Below are 10,186 nucleotides of genomic sequence, written 5' to 3'. Positions count from 1 at the left end.
ATAAATTAAAAATATACATATAACTTTTAGCAAGACTTAACCTTAAAAGTATTACCGCCTCACCTATCTTATCTATCGTATTTCTCTCTCAAAAAACCCTAACATAAGAATTCCCACCATTACTCACTCAGTCACCCTAGCAAATTGACATCGGAAGGTTGAGGATAAGCCAACAACGTCATTTTTATCTCCAATCTGTCAATGTTGTCTTCGTAAATATCGTCTTCTCCGATAGCGTCATCTTCTCTCCAGCAACGTCGCCGTCGTCTACTTGTCAACAAGACAACATTGTCTCCACTGATTATGGCATCGTTTTTATTTAATTTTTACTCTATTAATTTTTTATTAAAATTTTCAATTCTTAGTTCTTGTTAAAAATTGTGTTCGTTACAAATTTTATATAATTTCTATTGATTTTACATATTTATTATATTTATAGAATTTTTAAAATAAAAATTTTTATTTTTTTAATTTTTTTTATAGATTCTTATTTTATCAAATAATAATTACTCAAATCGAATCAATTTATTTTTAATCAATTTAGTTTAATTCAAAGGAAGATGCTTCTATAAAGTTGTATAAAACGTCTTTTTGTAAAGATATTTGCGTGTCCCATTATTATTGGACTTATTAATAAATCGATTATTTTTTAGTTTCTTAATAAATTAAAATCAAATCGGTTTTTTTATAACAATAACAATAAATTCAAATTTTTTTAAAAATTTAATTGTATTTTTAAATTTTTAAAAATTTAAATGTCTGTAAAATAAAAAGTCAGGAATATATTTATCTTTTTATCAAAAAATTTTAAATATATTCAATTTAGATTGTATAATTCAATTGGATCAAATCGGATATAATAATTATCGGATATAATAATTATAATAGAATTTATTATTATTGTTATAATAAATTAATTTTGTTCTAATTTATTAAAATAATAAATTATTAACGATTTAATAAAAATATCCAATAATAATACGAGACATGTAAACCTCTAAAAAAAAAGACATTTATACGGTCTTTATTAAATAATTCGAATACATAACAAAATGCAAAACCGAACCAACTCGATACATGAACATCCTTATTATTTTGTTTAGAGCACCTGAAAAAAGAAAATTCCTTTGTCCATCATGCTAACGTGGCACTACGCCCTTTGCTTTCTTCATCTTCCATGGTATCAGACAGGGGTCTCCCTCTTGTCTCAGGTAAGAACACCCCAAATACACCACTACAACAAATCGCCAACCCAAAAACTCCATAACAAACAAACTTGTTCTTCCTACCTTCACCCACCACCACCGGACTAATCGACCCACCCAACACCAGCGCTTGTCTCGCCATCGACAACGCCGAGTTTCTTCGATGCTCGACAACACACTGAATACTCCACTCACAACTGTGAAAACAAGAAGCGCGTTTCTTCTCTTGAACTTATCGATAAGCAAGAAAGTCAACAGAGAAGACGGAAGCTCCGATAACGCGTTAAGCGTGACACTGAGATAAAGGTTGAAGGACAAGTTTCCAAGCCCTAACGGCATACCGTAATACACCAATCCAATTCCGAATCCGGAAGCCATAACCATCCATAACCTTCTAGAAGACCATTTCTTTTGCAACAGAATCTTCAAAGCGCAATACAGATCGGTATTGTTCATGGTTAGATCCGGATCCACATTGCTTGGGAATATTCCGTTGACTGCGAGGTTAACGTTACTCTGAGTGATTGAAGAGATGCATTTCAACGTCTCTGCTGCTTCTTCTTTTCTTCCTTTCACTAGAAGCCATCTTGGGGACTCGCGAACGAAGAACTTGACAATCACGCAATAGAAAATGGCTGGAATTGAAGTCCACATGTAAAGGTTTCGCCATGAAGAGTTTCTGTTAGCGTAAGCCATTGCAGGAAGGGACAAGAACCCGATGGTGAAGCAAAAGAATCCAACTACACTTATTTGCCCGCGCCACCGGTTACCTACGAGCTCAGAAGTTAGAACGAGAGCCGAGGTGCCGATGGTGGCGCGGGCAAATCCGCAGAGAAATTTGAACAGAGAGTATACCCAAATATTTATAGAGAATGCGGCGAGTAGCGAAGAGAGGGACATGAAAAGGCACGAAAATAAGAGCATGTTCTTGCGACCTAGCGAGGAATCAGCCAGCGTGGCAAGAACAATGCCACCGACTAAGCATCCAAGAAAGAACAAAGAAGCCGGAAGGCTTGTGACGAAGGAGTTTTCGCATTCCAAGCCCCATTCGGATATAATGGAGGCTCTTCCGCTGCTGACGTGGTCGTCCTTTTCGGTGCAGTTCAGTGATGGTTGTGCATCGGTGAAGACGCTGATGAATGTTTGTTGAGCATCAAAGACCCAAGCAAAGGAGACAAGAACTGCTTGCAGGAATTGGGACCAAGTGAATTCTCCAATGCATTTCTCAACCGTTGAAGCAAGAGAAGGAAGGTGTTTTTCTGATAATAATAACGGAGGTGGTTCTGTAAGAGAAGAATCAGAATCAGTTGGTTGAGAGAGAAGAGGGGTTGACTCAGCCATAGATATGCATTTGTATTCGAATAAATGTTGTTGCATATTATATATGGATGTGTGTTAAAGATTTAAGGCTTTATAAAGGAAAGAAATCTTAGACAGTAATTAGTTTCTAGCTAGATAGATGAGATATAGTATTACTATTTAGATCTAACCATTTATTAACCATTACAATTTGAACATATGGCTTTTTTTTAATAAATAAAATAAATTTGATGAAAGTAAAAAATTATCTAAATTATGAATATAATAATTGCAGTCATAAAATTATGGACAGTCAAATTTATTTATGCTGCAATTTATTAAGTTTTGTTAACTTATTAATAATTAAAAATATTAGGTGACTAATATTTTTTATATTTACTTTTTGAGTTGATATTTTTCAACTTCTCATTTTTTTTACTGAAAACTATTTATTTTCTAAGATTCTTCTTAATAAATTACTATAAAACACAATTATATATATAGAAAAAAACTCAAAATAGTCCCTGACAATTACCTCAAAAAAATAACGAGATTTTTAACAAAAAAAATATCAATCAGATTTGTTTTTATAAGACTGATTAGTTCTTGTACCAAAAAAAGTTAATCTTATTTTTTTTTGCATCCGAATTGAGTATTTTTTTTGAGGGTCTAATTGTCCTTTTGAAATAATTGTCAGGGGCCGGGTGAGATATATATATAATCATTATTTTTAATGGTAAAAAATTATTTTTAATTATTAATTTTAATTACAGTATTATTATTATTATTATTTGTTATGCTAACGTATAATTTATAGTTAAATTAAACTAAATCAATTTTATATGATAGTACAGCTTGTGTTATATTTGCTAGTGCATATCAAGCCAATGTTATGCTCTGTCATTCTAATACTAACAAATGATTGAAAAGGTGGGTCAGTAAACTTCTGGAAAATTATCATCTTGTGTTCGGTTGGTATTTTGCATCTATCATATTCCTAGTTCATAATTATCCGAAATCATAATTATCGGCAAATGGTTGTGGACATCCTTGAGGATGAACATGATCGGAGAGTAAAATAACCATAGATTCTGATCATATCACCAATAATATAATTTCAGGGACTATTTTGAGTTGTCATGGCATAAAAAAATTGCACGTAGTTCGCCGAACAGAACAAAAATTAATACCTATGGGCAGTTGATCTGATTTGCTAAACGGCAGAAAGCAAAGAAACTAGCAACGCCTTTGTTTTAAAATAAGACGGTTAGAATTAATTATTAATTTTTTAAAATAATTATTTATTAAAACATATTATTATACCGAAAAGTCAACTATTAAAGTACTTGTTTAAACAATGACCCACAAATTTAGTCAGACCTATAGAAATAAAATTGAATCAATACTATAGATAATATTTAGTTCTATGCTACTATTTATCCGACCATATAGAAGTCGAATATGATTGACATGAGCCTAATTCTATTTATCTAAATAAGTAACTAATTTTTACAATCTCTTCTACTCATTTAAACAGGAGATCTCAATAATGTCCCTATCAAAAGAAAGTAACCAACCTATAATCAAAGGTGAAGCTACTTAAAAAGTAACTATTAATTCTACATCTACACTTATAAATACCTTGACACCCTTAGGTATTTTTGGAACTCTAATCTACATAAAAATCTACCTAAAATCTTTGCTAACTTAAGGATCGGAGTCTTGCAGGTACCACCTCACACCTTCACCAGGACATCGGACATCGACACCTCATCACAAGGAAACATCGGACACAGCCCCAAAAAGAGCTTCGACCTCACGTTTACGCCTAAATTATAGTTTTAGGTAACCTTTACAACATTGACGCCGTTACCAGAGACCTTGTAATCGACACCGTACAATGACAGACGACATGCCAGAAAATGGACACACGACTTCTGACTCAGAAACCTATGAAAAAGAACAACACAACGATGATCGTGCATTCGTCATACCTCTTTGACCTGACAAAGGGAAAGGCGTTACTGGTGATACACATCCTACAAATCAAGTAGGACAAAGAATAAGCTCAGAAGTCCATCAATCGGGAGGATCGGGAAAAAGAGATCCTACTGAACTCATGGGATTGGTTCACGGACATCAAGGTTAGTTAGATAAGAGAGAATGACAATGTGAATTAGAACGAGCTCCACAAAGGGAGATATGACGACGAAGAGAACTCGAAGAAAAATTCGAGAAGCTGGAATCCGACCTTAAAGGTAGGAGAGCACGAGCCGATTGAACGAAAACGCCCTTAGGAGGTGAAGATCCATTCATAGAAGAAATCATGCGAGCTAAAGTTTTCAAAAACTTTAAAAGTCCAGATATGTACCTCTACGAAGGAACCACCAATCCGAGACATCATTTGAGTAATTTCAAAAGTTGCATGTATTTGGCAGGTGCATCAAATGCAACGCACTGTAAAACTTATCCGGCAATGAAGTAGTTCGACAGTTTATCATCCAAATCGGTCACCTACTTCGACGATTTGGCGAGAAATATTCTTATCCGATTCTCCATCCAGAAAGACAAGATCAAGCATGCCTCAAGTCTTTTGGGTGTAAAACAAGAGGTCGGGAAATCTTTGCGAGCTTATATGGAAAGGTTCATCAAAGCGTGCATGGAGATTCCAAACTTACCTATCGAAGTAGTCATTATGGGGTTAGTCAATGGCCTCAGAGAAGTCCCATTCTCGCAATTCATATCAAAGAGACACCCAATATCTTTATATGAGGTGGAAGAGCAGACGAAGAAATATATCAATATGGAAGAAACGACAAGACTAAGGGAACCCATATCAGGACAGAACAGGTAGTATCAAGTCCGGTGTAAGAAAAAAAATAAAAGAAAAAAGTAGAGTACAACTCAGAGAAACCTCAAAGATACCATTCTTATATCCCGCTACGGGTCTTCCTTGTCGTCGTGTACAGAGAAATCTGCCACACTGAAAGATATCGCCTCCTAGATATACTAAAAGCAAAAAAGGTGAAAATCAGTCAGAATATTGCAAATACCACAAGATATATGGTCATTCCACCAACTATTGCTATGCTTTAAAGAATGTCATTGAACAACTGGCGATAGAAGGTCGGTTGGATAGATATCTTGCTGAGAGGCCGGACGATCACAGCAAAAGGAAAAGAGATGAAGACCAGGACAGGCAAGACCAACCTCAACGAACTCCTAAAAGGCACGTTCACATGAATGTTGGAGGGTTCGCAGGAGGGGGATAATAAAATCCTCCCTGAAGAGGCATCTAAAAGAAGTATGAAAAGTCGCGAAGATGCTGAAATACCCGACCTACCTACAGTCACCTTCACCAAAGAAGATGCACGAGGAGTGATGCTCAAGCACGACGACCCGATAGTAATCACGATGATCATCGCCAATGCAAATCTTCATAGAACCTTGATAGATCAAGGGAGTTTGACAGACATCTTGTTCAAACTAGCTTTTGACAAGCTGAGCCTAGAGAAAAAGGACTTAAGAGCGTACCCATATACCCTCTTCGGTCTAGGAGATACTCATATCTGACCTCTCAGGTTCATCCTTCTCTACACAACCTTTGGCAAGGGTACAAAATTAAGAACATCAAGCATAGACTACATTGTGGTAAATGTGGCGTCTGGTTACATTGCCTTTATAGATCAAACAATATTTAACTGACTTGCGACAGTAGTTTCAACTCCTATCTCTGTATAAAGTTCTCTACTCCTTAAGGAATAGCAACTATGAGGGGAGATCAGAAACTAGCAAGGAGTTGTTATAACGAAATTCTGAACCTATGGGGATGTGCAAAAAAAGATGACAAATGTGGGGACCAATCTAGAAGAACAGCTAAAACAAGAACTTGTTAAGCACCTATGAAAAAATTCCGACCTCTTCACCTAAAAAGCCTCAAACATGCCTAGAATCCATCCCCACATCATGAGCCACAAGCTTGCCTTTTAGTTGTCCAGAAGAAACAACGAAAACTCAGAGTTCCAAAAGAGTCAAAGTCATAGAAGAACAATTACATGCGCTGTTAGAAGCTGCGTTCGTAAGGGAAATAAAATACCCATTATGGCTCGCTAATATGGTACTCATGAAGAAACAGAACAAGAAATGGAGGATGTGCATCGACTATGTTGATCTTAACAAAGCTTGTCCCAAGGACCTTTACCCTCTGATAAATCCATATTTTATGATGATTTTTTAGTTGAAAATAGTAGAATTTATTAACTTATCTCGCACTTATTTCTTGAAAATGCATACTGGTGCGGTGTTTCTAACCACAACTAACCAACAAGTGCACCGGGTCGTACCAAATAATACCTCAGGTGAGTGAGGGTCGATCCCACGAGGATTGATGGATCAAGCAACAATGAATGAGTGATTGGCTTAGTTAGGCAAGTAAAAAAGGGTTTTGAGATATTCAAAAGGTTTAAATTTGATAATATCAGAAGGCAGGCACGCAAGTAAATAAGTTGAAAATAAAATATTGGAGAAATAGTTAAGGCTTCAGAGTTATCTATTTTTTCGGATTGATTTTTCTTACTAACTAGTTTAATCATGCAAGATTTAATTCATGGAAAACTATATGTGACTAGACCCTAATTCCTTAGACTTTCTTAGTCTCCTCTAAAATTCATTAAGTGCCAATTCCTTGGTCAATTAAATCCAATTAGAAGGTGATGATCAAATTCCAATTTATATGCCACAAAAATTCTAATTATCCAAATATAAAGGGATTATATGTCACGTATCCCGTTAAATACAAACAATTAGAAATTTAGGATAATATGTTTTCAAGCTGTTGTTCAAGTAAAAAGCTTTTCCAAGTTTTACAAGAACTCAAATAGAAAGAGGGTCATACTTCCATTCCACCCAAATTCATAAAATAAAGAACGAAAATAATTATTGAAATATAAATCAAAACATAAATTAAATTAGAAAGAGCAAACGAATCAATCCATACAAATAGACAGAGCTCCTAACCTTAACAATGGAGGATTAGTTACTCATGGAATGTGGAATGTAAATTTGTATAGAATTTCCTAATGGAATCCCCCTAATGGAACCTCCTAATAGAAGAGAATTCTGCCCTTTTTATAATTAATCCTAATTAATTTAAAATCTAATATCTAAAATTAAGATAATATCTTTTCCTATTTTCAAATTCAAATTTGAATTTAAATCAGAATTAATTAACTACTCCTCCTCTTGTAACGTGGGGACTACTTGGCTTCACTGAATCTGCGCCTAACTTGGGTGCTAAAATGGGGCCCAGAAATCACCCACCAGCATTTTCTGCATTTTCTGCAAGTGGCGTATGTCACGCGTACGCGTCACTGGTCTTTCTCGCAAGTCACGCGCACGCGTTGCTGAGCAAATCTTCAAATCACGCGTACGTGTCAGTCACACGCACGCGTCGCCATGGAAAGCTCCAAAACACGCGTACGCATCAGTCACGCGTACGCGTCGCTCCTCGCTGCCATCTCCTTTGATTCTTGTGCTGCAGAAACTCCATCAAATTTTGCTGAATGCTACTTAAAATAAACAAAATTGCAAAAGACTCAAAGTAGCATCCATATTGGCTAAAAGATAATTAATTCTTTATTAAATTCAACAAATTAGATGCAAATTCACTAGGAAAAGATAGGAAAGATGCTCATGCATCACATACTTTTGTGAATTCTCTCCTAATTGTGTTTAATTGTTAAAAACATACTTTTTGGACTTGTAAATTGTCAAATTAATTTCACTTTTATTCCATTCGATGTCTTGATATGTTTGTTTTAGTGATTTAAGATTTAGAAGGCAAGGATGGCTTGGAAATATGGAAGAAAAGCATCTAAAAGTGGATAATTCATGAAGAAATGGAGTTTTGCAAAACTGTTAATCGTCCATATGCATGGTTCATGCGCACACATCATTCCAGTCTTGTACCTCACTTAAAATGGCACGTGACTCGTAATTTCTAGCCCATTTTAGGCCCAATTCAAGTCATTTTTGAAGTATTTGAAGTAAGAATTCGAGGGGATCAACGAAGTAGTCTTAATTTAGTTTTTTTTATCATGTTTTAGTGAAATTCTAAATAGAGAAACTCTAACTTCTCTCTAGAATTCTAGGGTTCTAGTTTAATTTCTCTCTAGTTTTAGGTTTTAATCTTGTTTTAGTTTAGTTTTCTTTACATTATCTTGCTCTACCATCTTAGTTTACTAGGTTTCTCTTGTTAGTTTCTTATTTCTTTGCTATTTTTAGTTTATTAATAATTGTTGAATTCTCATTTTTTTTAATACAATTTGATGTTTCTATATATGCTTTATTGATGGTTACTTGAGTTGTTATTATTTTTTTCTTGCATTGGGCAGTCATAGATTTTATTAATTCATGCAATTTATGATGCTTTTCTTTTATGCCTACCAAGTGTTTGATAAAATATCTTTTCTAATTATAGAGTATTAGGTTTTCATTCTTGGCTTGAGTGGGAACTTGGGTGACCTTGAGTCACTAATGTCCAAGTTGATTGATAATTTAGAGATTTTAGTTAATCTTGTTTCTATTGACGCTAATCTTTTACTAACTCAATTAGTAAGTTGGTTACGACTTATGGATTAGGATTAATTAAGCCTAATTGACTTTCCTCAATTTATAGAGGTTGACGAATTCGGTTTGCTCTTTGAAATGATCATGTTGTGGTTAGTGGCAAAGATATTGATCCTTAACCCTCAACTTAGCCAAGATCTTTTTAGCACTTGAATTTGATTTATTTTACTAGTTAATTGCCTCAATTATCTGTAGTTTAATATCTCTTGATATTTAGTTATTACTTGCTTCTTTAAATTCTTGTTATTTATATTTCTTGTTTATTGCGCTCAAAATTCCGATCTTTCATAGATTTGATTACAATTCCTAAGGAAAATGACCTGGAATTAAACTCCCGATTATTGATTTGAACTTGTGACATTTTTACTAAACTTTAGAGAGCGTTGAATTTTGATTTAGAGCTACAACGAATTATGAGCCTTAAACTTGTGAAAATTTCTAAACCGGTGTTTAGCGCTTGTCACCCTCTTTCCAGTATTGATGCTCTGGTAAACTCAGTTTTGGGCTATAAATACCTATCCTTTATAGATACATACTCAGGATATAATCAAGTTCTAAAGTACAAGCCGGATCAGGAGAAAACATCCTTCATTACTCCTAGGGCAAACTACCGCTATGTAGTAATACCCTTTGGGTTAGAAAATTGATGGAGGTCGATGTAGACGGCATGCTTGTCAAGACCAAGGAGGAAGTTAGTCTATTGTCTGACCTTGTGAAAGTTTTTACACAATAAGGCAGCACGAGATGAGATTAAATCCTACAAAATGCACATTTGTAGTGGAAGTAAAAAAGTTCTTAAGATTCATGCTCACTCAAAGAGACATTAAAACCAACCCAGACAAATGTAGAGCCATCATGGAGATAAAAAGCCTGACCTGTCTAAAGAAAGTTCAACAGCTAAATGACAGACTGGTAGCCTTGTCCAAATTCTTGGCGAGATTGACCTTGAAATCCCTACCCTTATTTGCAATCTTCAAGAAAGGACATCAATTCCAGTGGACTCAAGGATGTGAACAAATATTTTAAGACTTCAAGAACTTCTTAAGCCAACCTCC

At 34.9% G+C, this 10,186-nt stretch overlaps 1 protein-coding gene across 1 annotated transcript; it reads right to left on the bottom strand.

Moving 5' to 3' along the window:
* Positions 1 to 998: 998 nt before the first annotated feature.
* LOC107471111 (organic cation/carnitine transporter 3-like) lies at positions 999 to 2,610 on the bottom strand. The gene is given in 2 exon segments (XM_016090553.3): positions 999 to 1,376; positions 1,379 to 2,610. Coding segments are annotated over 2 exon segments (1,446 nt in total). The 5' UTR covers positions 2,583 to 2,610; the 3' UTR covers positions 999 to 1,134.
* Between the last annotated feature and the right edge of the window lie 7,576 nt (positions 2,611 to 10,186).

This window comes from Arachis duranensis, chromosome 10 (assembly GCF_000817695.3).
Source record: "Arachis duranensis cultivar V14167 chromosome 10, aradu.V14167.gnm2.J7QH, whole genome shotgun sequence".
NCBI lineage: Eukaryota > Viridiplantae > Streptophyta > Magnoliopsida > Fabales > Fabaceae > Arachis > Arachis duranensis.
The sequence above is the reverse complement of the archived record's forward strand: the minus strand, read 5'-3'. Positions and strand labels throughout refer to the sequence as shown.